General features: G+C 42.7%; 1 protein-coding gene across 22 annotated transcripts in view; it reads right to left on the minus strand.

The window, feature by feature from the left end:
- The window catches only part of DIS3L2 (DIS3 like 3'-5' exoribonuclease 2), a 1,051,599-nt gene that overhangs the window by 773,947 nt on the left and 253,951 nt on the right, over nt 1-23,701 (minus strand). For all 22 annotated transcript variants that reach the window (XM_073626503.1, XM_073626502.1, XM_073626498.1 and 19 more), the window contains one exon: nt 14,716-14,817. In XM_073626503.1, coding sequence (XP_073482604.1) covers nt 14,716-14,817 — 102 coding nt within the window. The remainder of the gene's footprint in view (nt 1-14,715; nt 14,818-23,701) is intronic.

Genomic DNA, 23,701 nt, shown 5'->3' on the forward strand with positions numbered 1-23,701 from the left:
CCGTTGACATCCGCCCCGCTCCGAAAAAGTGTAACGGAGGAAAAACCTACTTTTCCATCCGTTATCGGATCGGGTGACGGACTCTACGGTCCCTCATCACCCGATCCCCCATAGGGGAGAGCAGCGCTCTAAAAGGTCCGTCGCTGCACAGTGTGCAGCGACTGACCTGTCATCTTCCTGCTCAGCGGGGATCGGCGGATCATCACTGATCCGCCCCATGTGAAAGAGCCCTTAGGGCTTATGCACACTGCAGCTCTCTCAAATAAAAAAAAAAAAAAAGTGGTGCCTTTACAGGCATGTGTGCTTTTATTTCAGCTCGAAGAAGCTTGTGTTTTTTGGGCGCTCTTATTGAGTTTTTTGGACATAAGATTTTTTTCCACAAACCCTACCCTCAGCTCATTTTTCCTATTTTATGCGTTTAAGCTTTTCCATGGTTATTCACGCTTTTTCATGCATTTCTGGGCACTTAAGTGTCTTTTGCTCGAAAGCGCCTCTCAAAAACGCAAGTTCAAGGGGGTTTTTTCTGCCTGTGAAAGCATATGCCTGTAAACTCATGCACGGACACACTGGCTAATATGAGGGGCATTTCCAGGCAGAAAGAAAAAATGAGGGGTCAAAAAAGATCAAAATTCTGTAGGAGCCGCTTCTTTGAGATGCAGTGTACATAAGCCCTTAGCATTTTCAGAAGGTGAGCTCGGCAATAGCAGATATTTCAAGTACATACAGATCTGCAACCAGATAGAAGCACATTTTATAACAGATTACATAAGTATTCAGATACTGTTTAACTTTATACAAATCATTCAGCAGTCCATAAAAACTGTTATTTCTTAAAATGCTAAAAAGGAATTGTAAGAGTAATATGCCCGCTTAAAGAGAATCATGAACATTATTCTTTATAAAGTCATAGAAAGATACAAAGTCATGCGCTGTTTAAAGAAAAATTATACAAAATGTTTACAACTAGGAAAGACTGTTTATTCAAGACCTTCACACTGGTCTCTCCTTGACAGAAGAAGAGCTTACGTGAAAGTGATGCTAGGGACGTAAATTAGGCATGAGTTCAACAAGCATAATCTAGTAGAGGCTATGCAGGACTGTGCATGCAAGTCTTCAAGGGCAAATAGTGCTGAGAATTTATACAATCAACCATTAGAACACACTGAATGCCAAGACCTCAATTTATGTGTTCAATATATATATATATATATATATATATATATATATATATATATATATATATATATATATATATATATATATATATATATCATACACAGTGGGGATGGAAAGTATTCACTCTGTTATATTGCAGCCATTTGCTAAAATCATTTAAGTTCATTTTTTTCCCTATTAATGTACACACAGCACCCCATATTGACAGAAAAACACAGAATTGACATTTTTGCAGATTAAAAAAGAAAAACTGAAATATCACATGGTCCTAAGTATTTAGACCCTTTGCTGTGACACTCATATTTAACTCAGGTGCTGTCCATTTCTTCTGATCATCCTTGAGATGGTTCTACACCTTCATTTGAGTCTAGCTGTGTTTGGTTATACTGATTGGACTTGATTAGGAAAGCCACATACCTGTCTATATAAGACCTTACAGCTCACAGTGTATGTCAGAGCAAATGAGAATCATGAGGTCAAAGGAACTGCCTGAAGAGACAGAATTGTGGCAAGGTACAGATCTGGTCAAGGTTACAAAAAATTTCTGCTGCACCTAAGGCTCCTAAGAGAACAGTGGCCTCCATAATCCTTAATCCTTCCTAGAGCTGGCCGTCCAGCCAAACAGCTATCGGGGGGGAAAAGAGTCTTGGTGAGAGAGGTAAAAAAGAACCCAAAAGATCACTGTGGCTGAGCTCCAGAGATGCAGTTGGGAGAAAGTTGTAGAAAGTCAACCATCACTGCAGCCCTCCACCAGTCAGGGCTTTATGGCAGAGTGGCCCGACGGAAGCCTCTCCTCAGTGCAAGACACATGAAAGCCCGCATGGAGTTTGCTAAAAAAAAAAAAAAAAAAAAAAAAAATTACTTAGAACCCCCAAACATTATATATATTTTTTTAGCAGAGAATCTAGAGAATAAAATGGATATTGTTGCAATATTTTATATCACACGGTATTTGTGCAGCGGTGTTTTAAACGCAAATTGTTGGAAAAGGGACACTTCCACGAATTTTAAAAAATCCATACAGTAAAGTTACCCCAATTTTTTCGTATAATCTGAAAGATGATGTTACACCGAGTAAATAGATACCAAACATGTCATGCTTTATAATTGCACGCACTCATGGAATGGCGACAAACTATGGTAGCTATGAATTTCCATAGGCGACGCTTTAAATTTTTTTTACGGTTACCAGGTTAGAGTTACAGAGGAGGGCTAGAATTATTGCTCTCGCTCTGACGATCGCGGTGATACCTCACATGTGTGATTTGAACACCGTTTACATATGCGTGCGCGACTTCCGTATGTGTTTTCTTCGCTGCGCGAGCTCGCAGGGACGCTTTAAAAAGTTTGGTTTTTTTTTATTAATTTTATTTATTTTTATACTTATAAATTGTGTTTAAATTTTTTTTTTTTTTTCCTCACTTTTATTGCTGTCACAAGGAATGTAAATAGTTGGTTACAGGTACTCTCTCTCTCTTCCTCTGCACTTCAAAGTATTCAGATCGCCGAAAACGGCGATTCTGAATACTGTGTATTTTTTTAAATTCGGCGCCATTGGCAGCCGAGTAAACGGGAAGTGACGTCATGATGTCGCTTCCGCGTTTACATTGAGAAGGCTGGAACGAAGCCGCCCACAGCTTCGTTCCAGCCCGCCCACAGCTGCCGGAGGCAGCCGATTGGACACCGGGCCTCCCGATCGCACGGGAGGCCCGGTAAGAGCGGCGGGAGGCGGCAGGAGGGGGGGCCCTCCGGTATAACCCGCTCCACCGGTATAACAGCCGAGCGGCTTTTAGCCGCATCGGTTGTTATATACGGATAGCCGATCGTCCGCTGTAAACAACGGTACTGGGATGATGCCTGCAGCAGCGGGCATCATCCCGGTATAACCCCCCGAAAGCCGAGTACGCACATCTGCGTACAGTCAGCGGGAAGGGGTTAATTCTAAGCGGTATGTGGAGAAAACCAGGCACTGCTCATCTGTCCAATACAGTCCCAACAGTGAAGCATGGTGGTGGCAGCATCATGCTGTGGGGGTGTTTTTCAGCTGCAGGGACAGGACGACTGGATGCAATCGGGGGAAGATGTATGCGGCCAAGTACAGGGATATCTTGTACGAAAACCTTCTCCAAAGTGCTCAGGACCTCAGACTGGGCCGAAGGTTTACCTTCCAACAAGACAATGAGCCTAAGCACACAGCTAAAATAACGAAGGCGTGGCTTCACAAAAACTCCGTGACTGTTCTTGAATGGCCCAGCCAGAGCCCTGACTTAAACCCAATTGAGCATCTCTGGAGAGACCTAAAAATGGCTGTCCACCAATGTTTACCATCCAACCTGACAGAACTGGAGAGGATCAGCAAGGAGGAATGGCAGATCCCTAAATCCAGGTGTGAAAAACTTGTTGCATCTTTCACCAAAAGACTCATGGCTGTATTAGATCAAAAGGGTGCTTCTACTAAATACTGAGCAAAGGGTCTGAATACTTAGGACCATGTGATATTTCAGTTTTTCTTTTTTAATAAATCTGCAAAAATGTCAACAATTTGTGTTTTTCGGTCAATATGGGGTGCTGTGTGTACATTAATGAGGAAAAAAAAAAATAACTTAAATGATTTTAGCAAATGGCTGCAATATAACAAAGTGAAAAATTTAAGGGGGGGTCTGAATACTTTCCGAATACTATACATTTTTTTACCCCTTTATTACTCGCCATTTTTACCCCCTTTCTGCCCAGGCCAATTCTCAGCCAATTGTACACTTTGCATTTAACACTATACCCCAAATAGTTTTTTTTTTTTTTTTTTATAAACATAAATAGAGCAGTCTTGGTATTTAAACACTACGCTTTATTTTTTGCTAAGCTAAAAAAAACGAACAACAATTGTGAAAAAGCTTTTTTCTTCATTTGTCCCAAGTGTGAAAGCCCATACCATTAAAGAGGGAGTCCACCCAAACCGCAAAAAAAAAAAAAATTTTAAAAGCCAGCAGACAAATACTGCAGCTGCTGACTTTTAATAAATGGCCACTTACCTGTCCCAGGGTCCAGCGATGTCGGCAGGCGACGCCGAGAACCCGCTCGGTTCTCAGCAGCTGCCGCCGCCATCCTAGGTGAGGGAATCAGGAAGTGAAGCATTGCGGCTTCACTTCCCGGTTCCCTACTGCGCATGCGCGAGTCGCGCTTCGCAACGTACGTGGTCCCCGCTATCTCCTGGGACCTGTGTGTTTCCCAGGAGACAGCGCAAAGGGACAGGAAGAGGCATACACTCCCATGGGAGTCTATGCCGGAAGTGGGTGCAAATACCTGTCTTAGACAGGTATCTGCACCCCCCTCCCCCCTGAAAGGTGCCAAATGTGACACCGGAGGGGGGGAGGGTTCCGAAAAGCGGAAGTTCCATTTTTGTGTGGAACTCGCTTTAAGTGTGAGTCATGCTCATCATAAGTATGTAGTCCTGGCAGTTCTACTGCGTACCACATGCTCCTCGTTTGATCCAGGTAGCTGGGAAAGGTTCTGGTGTGATGTTGTGCTGGATAGCTGTACATTCAGGAAAACCAGGGAGTAATCAGCTCCATGCTGACCAACTTGAACCAGAAGCAGAAATGTCACCAGCTACCCGGATTGTGCAAGGAGCCTGTGGGACACAACAGAACTGCCAGGGCTATATGCTGATGAGCATGACTCCCACTTATATCTTGTGTTTTTCATCTTGTGCAATAAATGACACTGTTTTAATAATACTACTATACTTAGAAGAGCCCCCCACCCCCGATTCTTTTACATGTTTTGCAGAGTTGCTGGACACACAGAGGTTGGCTGCCTCTTTAAATCCCCCCCTTACCGCAGTTCAACTTTGTTTTTACATAAAGACTGACTAATCAAATGTACATTACAAACTAAAGGCATTGCCTCTTGGAGCACCAGATACCCAATTTACCCCAAGTGTGAAAGCCCGAGTGCTTTCACACTGGGGAGGTGCGCTTGCAGGACGAAAAAAAAAAAAAAAAGTCCTGGAAGCAGCATCTTTGGGGCAGTGCATACACTGCTCCCGCACCACCCCTGCCCTTGAAATCAATAGGCAGAGTCGCCAAAGCGTCTGCAAATCGATTCAGCAGCGGGGCTTTTTGGGCGCTTTTAACACTGTTAACCTTTTCTTTAAGGGTTAAAAGTGCACCGCTTCCGCCTGCACAGCACCACTAAAACGAGTGGAGCTTTACTGCTAGCGCGGGGCAGTCTTCAGTGTGAAAGGGGTCTTAATGACCACTGACAAAATAAACAAAGTGGTTTTACCCAAGAGTGATTTCTCTTAAGCAGAAGAGCTCCATTACCCTAGGGCACTAGTAAAAAACTGAGTAAGGCAAGGTTATAAAGGAGGTGCCCAGGGGGCATGTCCTCTAAAGCTTGCCAGTGTCCAATCACCTGAAGGTACAAGCCTATAAACCAGGCCCATGAGTACTCTGCCTGTGTCCTGTACACACAGGTGTGGGCAGCCTATTGCATTAGGGCAGGGATCCTCAAACTACGGCCCTCCAGCTGTTGTAGAACTACAGGTCCCATGAGGTATTGTAAAACTCTTGACATTCAGACATGACTAGGCATGATGGGAATTGAAGTTCCTGAACAACTGGAGGGCCGTAGTTTGAAGACCCCTGCATTAGGGTGTGCACCCCAAAGCTCAAGCACATGCGTGCACACACACTATATTGCCAAAAGTGTTGGGGCGCCTGCCTTTACACGCACAAACTTTAATGGCATCCCAGTCTTAATCCATAGGGTTCAATACTGAGTTAGCCCACCCTTTGGGAAGGCTATCCACAAAGGTTTAGGAGTGTGTCTATGGGAATGTTTGACCATTCTTCCAGAAGTGCATTTGTGAGGTCAGGCACTGATGTTGGATGAGAAGGCCTGGCTCAGTCTCCGCTCTAATGCATCCTAAAAGGTGTTCTAACGGGTTGAGGTCAGGACACTGCAGGCCAGTTAAAATTCCTCCACCCCATACTCGCTCATCCATGTCTTTATGGACCTTGCTTTGTGGGATCGAGCAGCTATCAAACACCAGCCAACGATTGGGCTGCTTAAGAAAGAGGGCAGGGACACAAACCTAGGGGCCTGCCCAGACCCCATCCCTTTGGCTGGTGTTTGATAGCCGTTTGGTACTGCCCACCCCAAACATCACCCCGAGTTTTGACAGCAGGTCTCTCTCTCTGCAAGCAGTTACAACAAGACAGTTTCTCGCACACTGAGCGGCTTTTACAAGCCTCACTATCTGCTGCATATGAAACTGTTTCACAGGCAGCGCAGGCTACACACACTCTGATACAACAGCCCAGCGGGCAGATCTCAGGAAACAGCCAGCATGCGGCTACACTGACACGCACGCAGTAAATAGGGTGTGCCTACCTATGCCTGTACAATACAATTAAGATAAACCCATACCTAGAATTCAGCTTTAACATCTTCACCAGCTGAAGCAACATTAAAAAGGAAATTAAGCATGTATAGCATCCAAATGTTAGATTACATTGTCCCATGTTTCTAAGAGGATGTTCACCTAAGCTAGTCTGCTCAAAAACAAATTCATGGTGACAAATTGTATCATTCTTTAATATGACAGTGGCAGCATTTGTTATGACTGTGCTTGAAGTCTAATTACTAAGACAATACAAAAGCAATAAGGAACACTGATGGCTCCAACAAGCCTAACATCAATGCCCCACTAGAACATACAAAAGTTTCTAGCATAGCACACTATAGTATATAATCTGCTACAAGATCGGACTCCATTGTGTTGTTCCCTTTCATGCATTGCCAGGTATTGTGATATTTTATTAAGAGCAAATTAAGTGTTTTTGATGACCATTTTAAAAAAGGAGAAAGCATTAACTGGCCAGACAATGCAATAGTTCCTGTAATATATACAATACATTATAAGTTTTCAGCACTGTCATTTGATGCAAAAAACAAGTGCACAGTGACAATCACATTAGCCTTGAGGACTGCATAACCCCCCCCCCCCCCCCCCCCACAAAAAAAAAAAAAAAAAAAACACATTTTCTGAAAGCAGACACCCTAGAAAATAAAATAGTAGTTCGTTTTTGCATGCTACAGGATATTAGAGCAAAGAAGTAAATACATACCCAACAGGTCAAACCTTAAAATTGCATGCGCCCATAAAATGGCAAAAAACTTCAGCACCCTATATTTTCCATAGGTGACACTTTTAAAGCCCCTACAGATCATCAGTTTAGAGTTATGCTGGTGCTAAAATTATTGCTCTCACTCTGGTGTGAGTGACAATATGCAACATGTAGAGCAAAGCAAGAGTTTTGTGCATAGGGACCAAAGTGTGGGGGGACCACCATTGTTACGTTTTCCACAGTACATTTGATGACTCGCCAAACGTTGCTTAAAAGTACTTCAGAGAGGACTTAAGACTTGCCTGTAAAATTACATAATTTTGGAGTACAGTACTGGACACAGGCTGAGAATGTAGACCCCGGGTTACAGGCTCATATGAAAAAGAGTACCAGGTAGCAGCCTTAAAGCAGGATTACAGAGGCTTGACACCCTGAATGTCCAGCATCACCCACTGAACTGGAAGAGTGGGCACGTAAAAGCTCAAGAGTTTTTTTTTTCCTTAGAGCCTAAGCTTGTCCTAGCCATCAAGTGATGGTTAACTTGAAAGCAGGATGTCCCTTGTTCGGTCCTGAGAATACTACAAATAGAGAGTGTTTTTAACAGTAGCCATTGTGATGTGGTAGACTGATGGATCTGACTACATCTAGGCAATGAAGGAGGAATTTCCTTTGGGTGCAATTGTAATGACTGGTGACTGCAGGACCATTCACGATGCGCAGCGCAGCTCGCACATGCATCATGGGCAGCTGGCTGTGAAGCCGGAAGGAGTCAATTGGCTGTCCAGTTATGTCGGGGTCTGGACCAGAAAACTGGCAGAGCCGGGTAAGTTGAGGACATTGCAAGATCTTGGGACAGGCAAGTGTGTGTTTAAAAGTCAGCAGCTACAGTATTTGTAGCTGCTGACTTTTAAAATTTACAGAGTGAAGCTGCTTCTTAAGAACTTTAGTCAGCATTTAATAAAGTCAAGGACCCATAATCTCTCTGGATATAGCAAAGGGGAGGGCGACATCTGATCAGGATAAAAAAAGACTGAGGAGGTCATGGGCTTAGGCAGAGAGCAAAATTCCAGGCCCGTCACTGTTGGGCTCTTCGGGACTAGTCCCCATTTTTTTTTTTAATTAACAGGTTTATACTTACCTGCTCTTTGCAATGGAATTGCACAGATCAGCCCTGAAACGCCTCAGGTCCCGTCGGCGCTTCAGGCGTGTGCCCCTATAGTAAGCTTCTTATGAGGGCACTCATGTGGGCTCGATCCCAAGCCGAGCTGCCATCTACGGACAGTTGGGCTCTATTCCGCCCCCTCAACACTGGCTTTGACAACAGCGGGAGCCAGTGGCTCCCACTGCATCAGCAAAGCCTGTGAAACTAGAAAGTGAGGAGGGAGAGCAGCTGCAGACAGGCACAGCACTGGATCAAATGAGGGCTCAAGTATAAAAGGGAGGGGATTTAAGGAAACAAAAGGTTTAGGCTTTATGTCCACTTTAAAAAAAAGGTTAACAATTAAGCAGCTCTGTGAGCTGCATTTGTGTGGGCATGGCAGCCCATTCATTTCAGTGGTCTGCTTTTCATGCAAAAAGGTCCATGCACCTCCTTTAACCGCTTGCCGACCGGCTCACGCCGATATACATCGGCAGAAGGGCATGTACAGGCAGATTAATGTACCTGTATGTTGCCCTTTAAGAAGCGGTTTGCGGGCACGCGTCTGCCACGACCTCCGTGAGTGTGATTGCGGGTCCCGCGGACCCGATGTCCGCGATCTTCTCATGGAGAGGAAGGGGAAATGCTAATGTAAACAAGCATTTCCCCGTTCTACCTAGTGACAGGACACTGATCAGAGCTCCCTGTAATCAGGAGCAGTGATCAGTGTTGTGTCACACATAACCACGCCCCCCCACAGTTAGAATCACTCCCTAGGACACACTTAACCCCTTCACTGCCAGTCACATTTACACAGTAATCCCAAAAAAGCACAAAAAGTGTCCGATCTGTCCGCCATAATGTAGCAGTCACGATAAAAAAAATAAAATCGCCATTACTAGTAAAAAAAATAAATGCCATAAAACTATCCCCTACTTTGTACATAGTTACATAGTAAGGTTGAATAAAGACACCAGTCATCCAGTTCAACCTGAGTGTGTGGGTGCATGTCTACAATTATCCCTATTTAAAGGTACCCATATAGTGTCGTCAATTTACGCAGCACTCCACACATACATCGCACACTCACATCGGTCCCTACCCTCAAGGAACCCACAATACAAGGTCCCCAAGTCACATTCATATACTAGGGCCAATTTTGGACAGAGGCCAATTAACCTACCAGCATGTCTTTGGAGTGTGGGAGGAAAGTAGAGTACACGGAGGAAACCCACGCAGGCACAGGGAGAGCATGCAAACTCCAGGCAGGTAGTGGTTGGGATTTGAAACAGCGACCCTTTTTACTGCTAGGTGAGAGTGGTACCCACTACACCACTGTGCCACCCAAAAGCGAAGACGCTATAACTTTTGCGCAAACCAAATGCTTATTGCGATTTTTTTTTACCAAAAATATGTAGCAGAATACGTATCGGCTAAACTGAGGGAAAAGAAATGTATATATTTTTTGGGGATATTATAGCAAAAAGTTAATGCTTTTCAAAATTGTTGCTATTTTTTGTTCATAGCGCAAAAAATAAAAACCACACAGGTAATCAAATACCAAAAGAAAGCTCTACTTGTGGAGAAAAAAAGGACGTCAATTTTGTTTGGGAGCCACATCGCACAACCACGCAATTGTCAGTTAAAGCGACGCAGTACCAAATCGCAAAAAGTGCTCTGGTCTTTAGGCAACCAAATTGTCTGGGGCTTAAGTGGTTAAAATGCAGAGACAAAAAGTGCATGCTGCTTTTGATCATGCAATTTCCCACAACCAAATAACACACAGCGTTTTCAGGTGCATGGGGTTATGAATGGCAACCTCATGCGTCTAAAAAGGAGCATTGCGGTTTTGGTTGCAGGTGCAGAACAGGTGTGATTTACACGCATTCCCGCACCCACTTGCACAATTGCGAACCTAGCCTAAGGGCAAGCTTTAAATACTCAAATCAGCTAATACTAGTAACAGAAAATTTCAGGCAGCCAGGGGTAACTAGTTTACTGCAGCCAGCAGCAGGGACAGAATAAATCCATGTGTCACTTGCACTTAGGAGCAGATCCAGGAAGGTACTTCCTCTATGTTGAATGGCAGGAAAAAAAAGCATGTAGCACTACACCCAGCAGAACATGTCAGCATTCAGTCCTTCAGCATAACCACTTGATATGAAAGAATAGGGATTTCAAATGGCACACTGCATCCCTAGTAACAAGATAGCTCCCACTAATTGATCCACATGGCCTATTCACAAAGCGAGTCCTCAGACAGGGTCACATCTGGGCCTGTGCTGGAATTCTGGGCCCCAGAAATGGCTTTGCAGTTTATCACAGTACACATAGGTCTGCAAAGTGCAGGTTAGCCCCACAACCATCAAGTCCAGTGGTTCTGCGTATGGCCTCCAAAGTAGAGCTTTGGGGGGGGAAAAAAAAAAAAAAAAAAAAAACACCACACACACACACACACACACACACTTCGAATTGAGTTTTTTTTTTGTTGGACACCGCGCCTGTCCTGAGGAGCTGTGGGCAGGAGTTTTTAGGCGAGGCCGCGGCTTCGGCCTAGTCCGCGTCGTCCGGCCTTGCGGACTAGGCCGAAGCCGTGGCCTCGCCTAAAAACTCCTGCCCGCAGATCCTCAGGACCAGCGCGGTGTCAGCGCCGGTCCTGGTGAAAAAAAAAAAAAAGTCTAAAAAAAAAAATCGATTTGCTGAAATTTTGAATCGATGTGACATCTCAACTCGATTCAAGATTTAAATAGATTTTTTCCCCAGCCCTACTCCAAAGCTAGTGCTGAGAAGCTGGTGATCTGGATGGCTGAATATAGAGACCAATTCAGTAGCTTGTGGAGGAAAAAAAAAAAAAAAAAAAAAATAGATTAGACTGTTAGAGCACAGAAAAGGGGTCTATCCTCCCAGGAGGTACAGTGCCTTGCAAAAGTATTCACCAACCTTTTTTTTCACCCATTTTGTTACATTACAGCCTTTAGTTCAATATTGTTTTAATCTGATGATCTGTCATAATCACATGTGATGGATCAGAACACAATAGTCCAAGTTGGTGAAGGAAAAATATATACATAAAACGTTTTCAGAAATAAACTGATAATTGGCATGTGCATATGTATTCACCCAGTTAGGAAGCCCATAAAAAGCTCTGGTCCACCTGTGTGCAAGTGTCACATGATCTGTCATTACACATGCATACCTTTTTGAAAGCTGCAACACCCAAGCAAGAGGCACCAACACTGCCATGAAGACCAAGGAACTCTTTAAAGTAAGGGACAATGTTGAGAAGTACAAGTCAGGGTGAGGTTATAAAAAAAAAAAAAAAAAAATATCCAAATCTTGATGGTGCTCCTAGGGATCATAACCAAATGGAAAGAACATGACAACAGCAAACCTGCCACGCGACAACCACATACCAAAACTCACGGAACGGGCAAGGAGGGCATTATTCAGAGGAAGCACAGATAACCCTGGAAGAGCTGCAGAGTTCCACAGCAGAGACTGGAGTATCTGTACATAGGACAACAATAAGCCGTACGCTCCATAGAGTTGGGCTTTATGACAGAGTGGCCAGAAGAAAGCCATTACTTTCAACAAAAAACAAAATGGTACTTTTGAGTTTGCGAAAAGGCATGTGGGAGACTTCCAAAATGTATGGAGGAAGGTGTTCTGGTCTGATGAGACTAAAATTGAACTTTCTGGCCAAAGAAAATGCTATGTTTGGCGCAAACCCAACACATCACCCAAAGAACATCAAACCCACAGTGAAACATGGTGGTGGCAGCATCATGCTGTGGGGAAGTTTTTCAGCAGTCGAAACTGGTCAGAGTTGAGGGAGAGATGGTTGGTGGTAAATACAGGGATATTCTTGAGCAAAACCTGTACCACTGTGTGCGTTTTGAGGCTAGGACAGAGGTTCACCTTCCAGCAGGACAATGACCCCAAACACCCTGCTAAAGCAACACTTGAGTGGTTTAAGGGGGGGGGGGGGGGGGGGGCATGTAAATGTGATGAAATGGCCTAGTCAAAGCCCAGACCTCAATCCAATAGAAAATCTGTGGTCAGACCTAAAGACTGCTGTTCACAAGCGTAAACCATCCAACTTGAAGGAGCAGGAGCAGTTTTGCAAGGAGGAATGGGCAAAAATCCCAGTGGTAAGATGTGGAAAGCTCATAGAGACTTATCTAAAGAGACTTGGAGCATTGATAGCTGCAAAAGGTGGCTCTACAAAGTATTTCCTTCAGGGGGGTGAATAGTTTTGCACATTGACTTTTTCAGTAATTTTGTCCTATTTGTTTGCTTCACAATTAAAAAAAATAAAAATCTTCAAAGTTGTGGGCATGTTCTGTAAATTACATTTTGTAAATCCTCAACCAATCCACGTTAATTCCAGGTTGTGAGGCAACAAAACAAAAATGCCAGGGGGGGGTGAAAACTTTTGCAAAGCACTGTTTACTGAGAAGGAGGGGTTATACCAGGCTGGCCACATTTGACATTGTTCAGATCTTCATGTAGGGGGCAATTTACCCAACAACCTCTGAATTCCTGTGCCCCTCAATGAAGGAGACTTTCACCCACCTATAAAAACAAAAACCTCTGCACTAACACAAATCTACCCACAATGTGTAAAGATATGTTATAAATTACAACTCCACATTAAATTAAATGTAAATTGAAAGCTTCCAACATAAATACCTACATATAGATAATCTAAAACTGTATGTAAAGCGCTATCCTCAGTGTTAAGCAAAACATAGCTAATGTCCCTTTAAATCTATATGCACCTATATAAGGTAAAAACACTACTTGTTATACCACCATTCCAAGCTCCTTCCTGTTTCAGACCCACTCAGATGTCCTTAAAGGAACTCATGGACAACTCGGACATGGACGGTTTTTCCAGAGCATACATCCAACACCACAGAACCATGTTGGATGTAAACAGTATTATGCTAGGTTCTTCCTTTTTAACCACTTGCATACTGGGCATTTATACCCCTTCCTGACCAGGCTATTTTTCAGCTTTTAGCACTACCGCACTTTGAATTACAATTGCGCGGTCATGCAACACTGTACCCATATAGCATCTTTTTTTGAGAGCATTTAGGTAAAACATTAAGGCTTTAGAACCACTTTATGGAAGAGCACATTGATTTAAATGTGTCAAAAGTGTTCCAAATCAACTCTGGCCACCTCCAACAAGCTGGCAAAACACATGCTAGTTATAGTGATTGCAGATATCAGATGGTCCTACAATTGCCAAATGTAAGCAAAGCTCTTTCCTTGAGGCATTAAGCATTGCATGCATTGAAAACTACTGAGCAGATGGAAGGTGGTCGTGGCAATAAGACACGGTTGGCAACCACATTTGTCCAGCTTCTTGGCTGATGTCCATTTTTGTTGGTCTTTCATCCTGTGAGGTTGGTTGGGAATGATAATAGACATAATGCTGGATCTCAAGCTCTGATTGTGCATTGATCACTCTTACCTTGGTCATGCACCATCTGCCTAATCTCCAGTGCAAATCGGTCTCTGGCAAAAATTTCTACTTGCAGCAAAAGCCTTAATTGGCTGAATGCAGTGCAGGGCTCCTCACAATAGCTACCTATACCACGGTCCCTATTCTATACAAGATTATATTCCCATACTTAAGCTATTACAAAATGCCCTCCACTGGATCCTCCATAATACATGCATAGCCAACAGGCTAGTAACAGAAGTAGCTAATCTGAAATGCAAAGCACTACTCTTTAACAATTAGGCTGCGGGAAGTGGGTAAAAAAAGTATCCTGACAACCCATGCCAAAGTCCTTCTAAATGTATGTCTGTATGTCTGTATGTCTGTATGTCTGTATGTCTGTATGTCTGTATGTCTGTATGTCTGTATGTCTGTATGTCTGTATGTCTGTATGTCTGTATGTCTGTATGTCTGTATGTCTGTATGTCTGTATGTCTGTATGTCTGTATGTCTGTATGTCTGTATGTCTGTATGTCAGAAATGCCATAGTTTCAGAGGGGATAGAACACCTCCACATCAATTTACATAAACTTCATAAGCCATTTTACGTAAAATGGTTATGCAAAAAGTGTGCACAACCATGAAAAATTGAATGCGTTTTACACCGAAGTGAAGAGAAATCCAGGTTGGTGAGAGTTCTTGTATGAATTTATGCATTGAAAAAAATTAAAGCGTAAACAGCTGACCAGCAAATGGTTTGTTCATGGTCAGAAACCTTTGGTGTACAATACAGCGATATGTATTTTGGTACTAACCTTCCATTTATCTTGAGGGAGCAGTTTTACAACCACCACATCACCATTTAGTGCTCTGTTCCGGGGTTCTACTCCATCAATAAATATGTCCCTCAGACCACCCTATACATAAAAACAAGAAATAATTAGCACTCGCAAATATCTGCAACGTGTGAATTTTTTCAAAGTGACTTTAACTTATAACATGGAATTTTATACTGTCCTGTGAGATAAAACCATTTAATTCTAGCACAATGTCTTAAAGGCCCCGCACTCCCCTAAAAAACCCTCTCCCTTTAACCCCCTGTAACTGAGTGCATCTACCTAAATGTCTCTACCTAAAGCAGTTGGTCCCATTATGTTCAGGTCCCAAGCCTCCTCATTTTTGTGTACATCCATCAGGGTCTTGCTTCAGCGTTCATCATTGCCTGTGACATGGACACTTTTTGGTGTTCGTGACACTTATCAGAGGAAACATCTCACACGCATAACATGGGGGGCATCAAAGACCCAATCCAAGCCAATTACTAGTTCCGAAAGACAGGAAATAACTACTGCTTACAGGGGAAACTGGCTCAGAGCAGACTGCAGTATGGGTTAAGATGGGTTTCTAAATCTTGCAGATAATTCATGTACAACTGCAATAAGATTTGTCGTGTTTTGGCTTTAATGGACCCAATTTGGTCATTTTTCCTTCTGCAGTTTATGTATTCACTAAGGATTGTGTCATGTAGCAGTGTTACAGCAAAGTACAGAGTTTACATTCATTGACCTGGAATACCTGTGTGATATTGATTTTCTTTACAAGATTAGACTCAAGTCTTTACAGTATGTGAAAGCACAACTGTCAAGCAACTTCCTTCAACAGTTCATTCATCGGTCACTAGCAGATATTCAAGTCATTCATAATTATTTTGTAGAGTTAATCATTTATGGGAGTAAAGTTTCATCACAAGGCCACAGGAGGTTGGAGTAAGCTCTTTTACACGGGAGTTTAGAAATTCAGTTTTTAGCTGTGAATATTTAACTGCAGCTAGATGCAGACAATTCATCCCTATGCTTAAAAAAAAAAAAAAAAAAAAACAAGTTGACAGCATCCAGAAGTGATGTACTGCAGTACACAATTTCATCTGCGGAGAGCAGGGGGAAGAAATTAAAGAAAAACAGGAAGCATCAGAATCGCAAGGGATTTCTGCGAATGACTAAGGAAGTTGAAGAAAGGGTACAAGTAGAGGTGCAATGGCTGCCTGTGACATACCCCACAAGGGTCATAGCTTTAGTGCACGACTGCCGTGATGGGGACACCCTGAATATCCTGGACACTTAGACAGGGTCACGAAAAGGTTGAAATGGGAGGACATGCTCTGGATATCAGACTCCAAATTGTGAATATATGCAAGTGAACAGGCAAACAAATGAGTCAATAAATTGCAGATGGGGGGGGCGCGCGCATGAGCAGACACACGAGCAGTTGACTATAGCAACCATAGCTGAAAAATAGCAAATGCATTTTTCCTAAGCTCATTGTTAGCTATGGTCAATGTCCCATCTGTCATGTTTGACATACAGCAGGTAAAATGAGTATTAAAAGTGCCATTTTTCTAGGTAAGTAGTTATCTAAAAGGCGCTATTGGCATGAAATCTTCACCACATGTCAGTAACAACCCAGGCAATCTATACATACAAAGAAACCAAAACAAATACGTTCAGAAATAAGTTATGTGTATTAAAATGGAATGACAGGGAAAAAGTATTGAAGAAAGGGAGGTACAAAAAAAAAAAAGGCATGGAAAGCCAAAACACCAGATAAAATCAATCAGTAATAAAAAGCAATCCCAAGCCCCTGTCAGCGCAAAGATCAGCTGATTCAGTCTCAACTGATGGCCTATAAAGGAGGTGTCTCATGAGCAAGGTATCACGCAAGAAATATCTCATGATGGCTAAGACCTTTGCAACCTTATTAGTGCAAAACATACTGATGGCATTGGTTACAGAAGGATCTCTAAACTTCTGAATGTTCCAGGGAGCACTGTTGGGACCATAATAGAGGTCGACCGATATATCGGCCGATATTTGGCTTTTTTTACTTAATCGGCATCGGCCGATTGTGCTGATAAAAAAAGCCGATTATAACTTCAGCGGGACTTGCAAGTGACTTCTGTAATAGAAGTCAGTGCAAGTTGTCTGAAGTTTTCTTCTCTCCTCCTCTGGGCAGCCTACCAAATCTGATAAGAAGATACATTGTTGATACAGGTTTTTTTATCAATAGACTGAACTCCATGTGGAGGAGTTCTCAGTTTAACCATTTAAAGACTAAATCTTTTCTGATACTTGTTGCTTACAAGTAAAAATCCTGTATTTTCTGCTAGAAAATCACTTAGAACCCCAAAACATATATATTTTTTTTAGCAGAGACCCTAGGGAATAAAATGGTGGTTGTTGCAATATTTTATGTCACACGGTATTTGCGCAGCAGTCTTTCAAACGCAATTTTTTTTGAAAAAATACACTAATGAAATAAAAATAAAAAAAGCAGTAAAGTTAGCCCATTTTTTTTCGGCCGAAAGTTTTGATTACCTGTTTTTGTGTATTTAATATTTAAGATATAGTTATTTTTTTAATCTAATTATACATACTGAACGAGGTTTGTTTTGTTTAATAAATGTTTAAATGTAAAAAAATTTCTGTATCACTTATTACTTAAGGCTGCTTTCACACTGGAGCGGGCAGGCGTTGACGGTAAACCGCTGTTAGTTTTAGCGGCGCTTTACCGTCATTTTAGCGGCGCTATTCGGCTGCTAGCGGGGCGCTTATAACCCAGCTAGCGGCCGAGGAAGGAGTTAAATTTGCCCCTGAAGCGCTGCTGCCAAAACGCTTTGTAGGCGCTTTGGCAGCGGTGCGCATTCATTTCAATGGGCAGGAGTGGTGGTATACACCGCTCCAAAGATGCCGCTTGCAGGACTTTTTTTTTTAACATCCTGCCAGCGCATCACCTCAGTGTGAAAGCACTCGAGCTTTCACACAGACTGCAGGGGAGCCATTTTACAGGCACTTTACAGGCGCTATTTTTAGCCCAAAAGCGCCTGAAAAACACCCGAGTGTGAAAGGGGTCTAACTGTTAGATTTTATGAGATGAAGGGAAAAACTCTCATTGATTTCAAAAGAAAGAAAATGAAGCTGCTAGAAAGGCTCAGCCAATCACCTAACTCAAATCCAATAGAAAAATATATGGGGGGGGGGGGGAATCTAAATTCATAGTAGAGGCCCACAAAATCTTCCAGATTTGAAGACTATGGAAGAATGGGTCAAAAATCACACCTGAGAAATGCATGCTACTGGTTCCTCCATACAGGAGGCGTCTTGAAGCTGTCATTACCAAAGGATTTTGTACAAAGTATTAAATAAATATCAGTTAGCATGTTAAATACATTTTGTACCCCATGTCATTCCATTTTATTACACAAACTAAATTCTGAATTTGTTTTGGTTTCTTTGTATACATGAATTGCATGGGTTGTTACCGACACATGGTGACAATGTCATGTCAATAGCACCTTTAGAAATAGGTTTACCTAGAAAAATGGTGACACGTTTAATACTTATTTTACACGCTGTATCTATATTTACAAATGGAATATATTGTAGGAAAGGAGAAATCCACAACATTAAGGTCCCTGTGTGACCACGAAGAATGAACTCCATGAAGAGAGGTCTGCAGATAGAAGTAGAGCTGCTGCATCATGCCATAAACCAAACCCCATGCAGTGTTTTTTTTTTTTTTTTTTGCACAATCAAAAATGTGTACAACAATACACAAGCAAAATCATACAATACAGAAGAAACCAGCCATGCAGAGCCTGACCAGTAACCCTAAAACACCCTAACACCTGGGTAATTAAAAAAATTGAAATCCCTCAAAATTTACGAAACCTTACCCTTTCCCCTCCCCTTTTTAAGCATGTCAGCTTAATTGGCAAGAGGTCATTTCAATGTTTGTAGCGGTACTTTTTAGAGCAGACAAGTGAAGAGTGGACTTTTGTGATCTCTCCCATGCATATAAACCACAATAATGAGCAGAGAGATAAGTTACATTACATCCCAGGCAGGATAACAAAAGATCCCAGTTAGTAGGTCATTTTGACAATTTGTCTACTCACACAGATTCAATTTTATTATTCTATATTATGTGTCAGCGATATAAAGTATATCTTGGTAAAATTCATACATTAGCAGCACTCTGGGTTAGAATTGAGCACTAACTATACAGAGGTGGAGGGAGAAGACAACCAAGCCTGCCATACTTTATCAAATTTCTTATGACAGCTACAGGAGAAGTAAATAGCTTTGAAAAAGCTTTTTTTTAAAGACATCGTGGGGGCTGTAGCTTTCTTTTAATGTAAAAGGATTGCTTTAAGGGCAAAGAAAATTAGTACATCAAATAAGGTTCTGTGTGCATTAGTTAGAACTGCTCCCTCCAACCCAAGCAAACATACAGTACAGCCACTCATCTAAACGGATGTAACCAGGACCCCCGTGATGCATTTAGTCACCTCCAGGCAAAAGGTGCCAACGAAGGTGGAGTGACTTGGAACAATTCCTTACAGACCCCTAATAAGGTCTTTACTAGAGAGTCAAGGAATAGATTCAACAGGTGAAGGCCGAGTGTAAGCTGCAGAGGAACCAAAATTGAAGGCATGGCGCAATGGAAGGTGCTGTAATCACTTCAGATTCTGAAGCCATATGAATTTTAGCTCAATCTTATTTTATTGAAGGGAACAAAACAGGAAATGCAGTCCGCCTATAACATTAACAGTAGTAATGACAAACATGTATAAGGAGGTTACATAAAATGTAGTATTGTATCATGTTCATTATGGGTGTCAAAAAACAGCAATTAAAAGCAACATGTTGGAGGCATAACATGGAGAACTAAAGGGCCCTCCTACTTCAAAAGAAGATTACATGTAAACATGTATTACTATAATCAAAATTATTCTAAAAACCTGTTATGCTGTAGAGAAGTTAGCTGTGAGGATCCTATTTTGCATGAGGAGTAAGTGTTTAATGGATTCTGAGGAGCACATTTAGTCAAAGGAGTTAGGAGAAAGTAGGAAGCAGAAAGATTGGGAACAGGAATCACTCCAACATGGTCACGATGTGGTGTTGCCTAGGTCACCTTCTGCCCAGAAGATGAAGTCCGACGAGTAGCAGAACATTGACCATAAAGTTTGAGAGAACTTTTAATCTTTATTAGATTCCTCTGCCAACAGACGTTCAAGGTCTCTAATGCGGTCCACTTTAGTAGCCCACTTTCCCAGGGAAGGTAGTCTTCGATTTCCACTAACGTGGAATCACTACTCTGGCCACGGCCAAAAAGTGACGCAATACATTTAATGGACTTGAACATGCTCGAGAGCATGGATAAGAGCCATCTCAGGTGTAGGAAAAATAGGTCGCCATCAGTTTGCAGTATAATAGGAAGATCTGTTGCCAGAATTTCTGTATGGGAGGGCAGTCCCAAATGTGGAGCATGGTACCCCTGGAGCTTAGACACCGGCAACAGGTATCAGGTGTTGTCGAGTTGAAATGATGAAGGGCATCTATTTTATCACCAATTTGAATCCTTTTTTTGTGTTTTAGTGGCTAGAGAGAATTTGTGCGTCAGAATAAAGCATTTTTGCCAGTCACTGAGGGAGATGGAGTGTCAACTTTTTTTCCTCAAGCCCTCGTGTAGGGTGGGAGATCAGGGTAAGAAGCATTCAGCAAGAGGAAATAAAGCGGAGATACCACACGTGTTGGAAGATCGGCTTGGAGGAGCATATCCTCGAAATCGGTTCAGCTAAAATATCTGACATGGTTGAGAAGGTTCAGATATAGGAAGTTGTTTCTGGATCCACTGCATAGGGTATCGAGAAAGCGATTCCGAAGGCGTATCTGGCTTTAAAGTGGGGTCTGCTCTGAGAACCTGGGAAAGGCTCCCATGGTCTTTTCGCCAATGTCCAAAGCTAGTCACATGCAAAGCCAGTGGGAAGGCCAGAGTCCCAAACAGGGAAGTCATAGGCCCCGAAGGATTTGATATGTTCCTGCTAGATATCAAGCCATCCCAGATTTCGATGAGTAAGGTCACAGAGTGGGTACGAACCCCTACGATTTGCAGGTATGGTCTATGAAAGAGCTGAAAGTTCAATGGGGTTCATAAGGTTTTCCAAGTGAACACAGAGCTTAGTAGTAGAGTTATGAAACCAGTTAAATATGCAAGCATCGCTGCCTTATGATACAACAAAGCATCTGGGGCTCCAGCTCCTCTATCATTCAGAAGAGATAACGTTCCGTATCGAATTCTGGGATGGGCTGCATTCCAAATCAATTTAGAGAACAGCTGGCGCAATTTCTGGAAATAGGAGTTCGGTATGTGTATAGGAATTGTCTGGAATAGGTACAAAAACCGGGGGAAGAACATCCATTTTCAAAGTGTTCACCCTACCAAGCCAGGAGAGCCACTTGGACTCGTACGTAGACAGATCGGCTTGAGTTCTAAGGAGTAAGATTTCTGGAAAAGAGCTGGGATACATCCTCTGGTATTTGAACACCAAGGTATCTAATGGAGGTGGACCCGGTTTTAAAAGAAAAAAAGGCAGTCAAGAGTCGATCGAGAGAATTTCCGATTTACTGTAGTTCACTTTGAAATTACTGACTTCCCTAAATCTCTGGAACTCTTGCAACACTGATAGCAGTGATGAGTGTGGGTGTGTCACAAATAGGAGAAGGTCGTCTGCGAAGAGAGCAAGTTTAGTATGGGTGGGCCCGACCATTAGCCCTTGCACAGAGAGAATGTTTCGCGGAATAATAACTAAATGTTCCATGGCGAGATCATATAGGATTGGGGACAGAGGGGACCCTTGTTTCCCATTATAGATAGAGAATGCCGGCGATAGCTATTCAGTTTAATCCTAGCAGATGGAGAGAAGTAGAAGTAGAAGTAGAGGGACATTATCCTTGAGATCATGTGGGCTCCCAATCCTATTTGTTGTAAAGACAGCCGATAGAATTGCCAATCCACTCAGTCGAATGCTTTCTCTGCATCGACCATTAAGAGGCATAAAGGTATATGGTGGCTTTGGGCTTAGTCAGATAAGGGTTTTCAGGATGTTATCCCTTGCTTCACAGCCACTCACAAATCCCACTTGATCTAAGTGGATCAAACTGGGGAATGGTTGTATTCTGTTGTCTAACACTTTATTGAAGATCTTCAAATTAACCACGGTCAGGGATATTGGCCTATAGTTTGCGCATAAAGTCGGGTCCTTCTACGTTTTGGGATAAGGGATATATGATCTTTTAGTGTTTGTGGAGGGAACACTGAGCCCTCTGACAGAGTTGAACACTTTAGTGAGGAAGAGAAGAAGGTAAGCAAATAGTATATAATAGTTTATAAAACTAAAGTAGTCCGGCCCTGGGCTCTTGCAACTTCATCTGCTACAATAGGTGTTTCAAGTTAGTTAACAGCTTCCTCAGCCAAAGTGGGGAACGCAGTTTCCATGACGTAAGAGAACTTGTCCTCCTCTGAAGTAGAGGGGGAACCCGACAACGGACACAGGTATGTTGTACAGGGATTGGTAAAAATCCTTGAATGCCTGCGCTATCTTAGAAGGTGACGGGATTGATTCTCCATGTGGTCCTTGGATATGGAAGATGAAAGTAGAGGCTACTTTTGGGTGTAGGGAGCGGGCCAGTGACCTACCACATTTGTCTTGAAATTTATATTAGTGGAAAGCGAACTTGTCCATGAATGTACGCGCAGAGGTCTCATACAGTCCCCTGAGCTGTGAACAGGCGTTGGAAAACTCCAAGAGCGTTTCAATTGTTGGGGAATGCTTATGTTCAGTTTCCAGGTTTCGGAGCTTTTGAATTGCAGCCACTATAGCAGCTGAGCATTTTTTCAGGCAAGATCCTAATTGAATAAAGGTTCCACATAACACTGCATTCAGTGACTCCCATTGGATGGGAAACTACATGGTATCTTGTGTGTGGTCCCCCCAAAAAGTTAGAGATGATCTCCGAGACAAGTGTAGCAGTCTGAATTAACCAGCAACGAGTCGTTCAATCGCCAGATCCACTCCTGCACCAGTGTGGAGGGGGGCGAGAACGTCAAGTATATAGGGGAATGGTCCGACCAGATCATAGAGTATTTTGCACTCAGGAGACCAATCCAGAAATCTGTGGTCACTCAATTGATAGTCAATGCAACTATAGGTCTGATGTACTTAAGAAAAGAGCATGTAGTTACGAGACTTAGGGTACAGTACCCTCCAAACATCTACAAGGTGCAAGTCATATAGTGCGTGTTTCAGGGCCCTCAGTTTGGGGAATGAAATACGTGACATTGAGGTGAAGGAGTCCAATAGTGGCTCAGGAGGAGTACTGAAATCCCCACCCAGGATGCGCTTACCCTCTATGAACTCAGAGAGAATCTTCAGATACTGCAAACTGTGCAAAGCTGATGGGACTTGGTTGATATTTGGTAGGTAAAAGTTAGCTACTGTAAATTTAACTCCCCAAAGTGAAAATTTCACAAAGACATAGCTTTCCTGAGGCTGTGAGATGATCTAGCAATTCAACAAGGAGTGCTTTGTGAAAAGCAATAGTTACTCTTAGCTTTCTGGGACAGGTTAGTACTATGGAACCATCTGTTGAAATATCTGTTGGAACAAGGAGTGAAGGCAGATAGAAAGTGTGTCTCCTGTAGGAGTACATTAACTTGGCTCTTACGCATTTGATATAGGTGCTGCCCACGCTTAGAGGCTACATTGAGTCCATTTACACTGTATGAACAAAGTTTTAGTCGAGGGTGAGATAATACCGCATGAGCCATGGTGGAGCAAAAAGAAAAATTGAAAGTCCAAGAAAAAGAAAAAAAAAAAAAAAAAAAGGAGGGGGGAGATGGGGGGGGGGGGGGGGGACAGAAAAGGGAATGAGTGAGGGGAAGAAGTTGAAAAAAGGTAGAGGA

This window comes from Aquarana catesbeiana, linkage group LG04, assembly GCF_042186555.1.
Source record: "Aquarana catesbeiana isolate 2022-GZ linkage group LG04, ASM4218655v1, whole genome shotgun sequence".
NCBI classification, from domain to species: domain Eukaryota; kingdom Metazoa; phylum Chordata; class Amphibia; order Anura; family Ranidae; genus Aquarana; species Aquarana catesbeiana.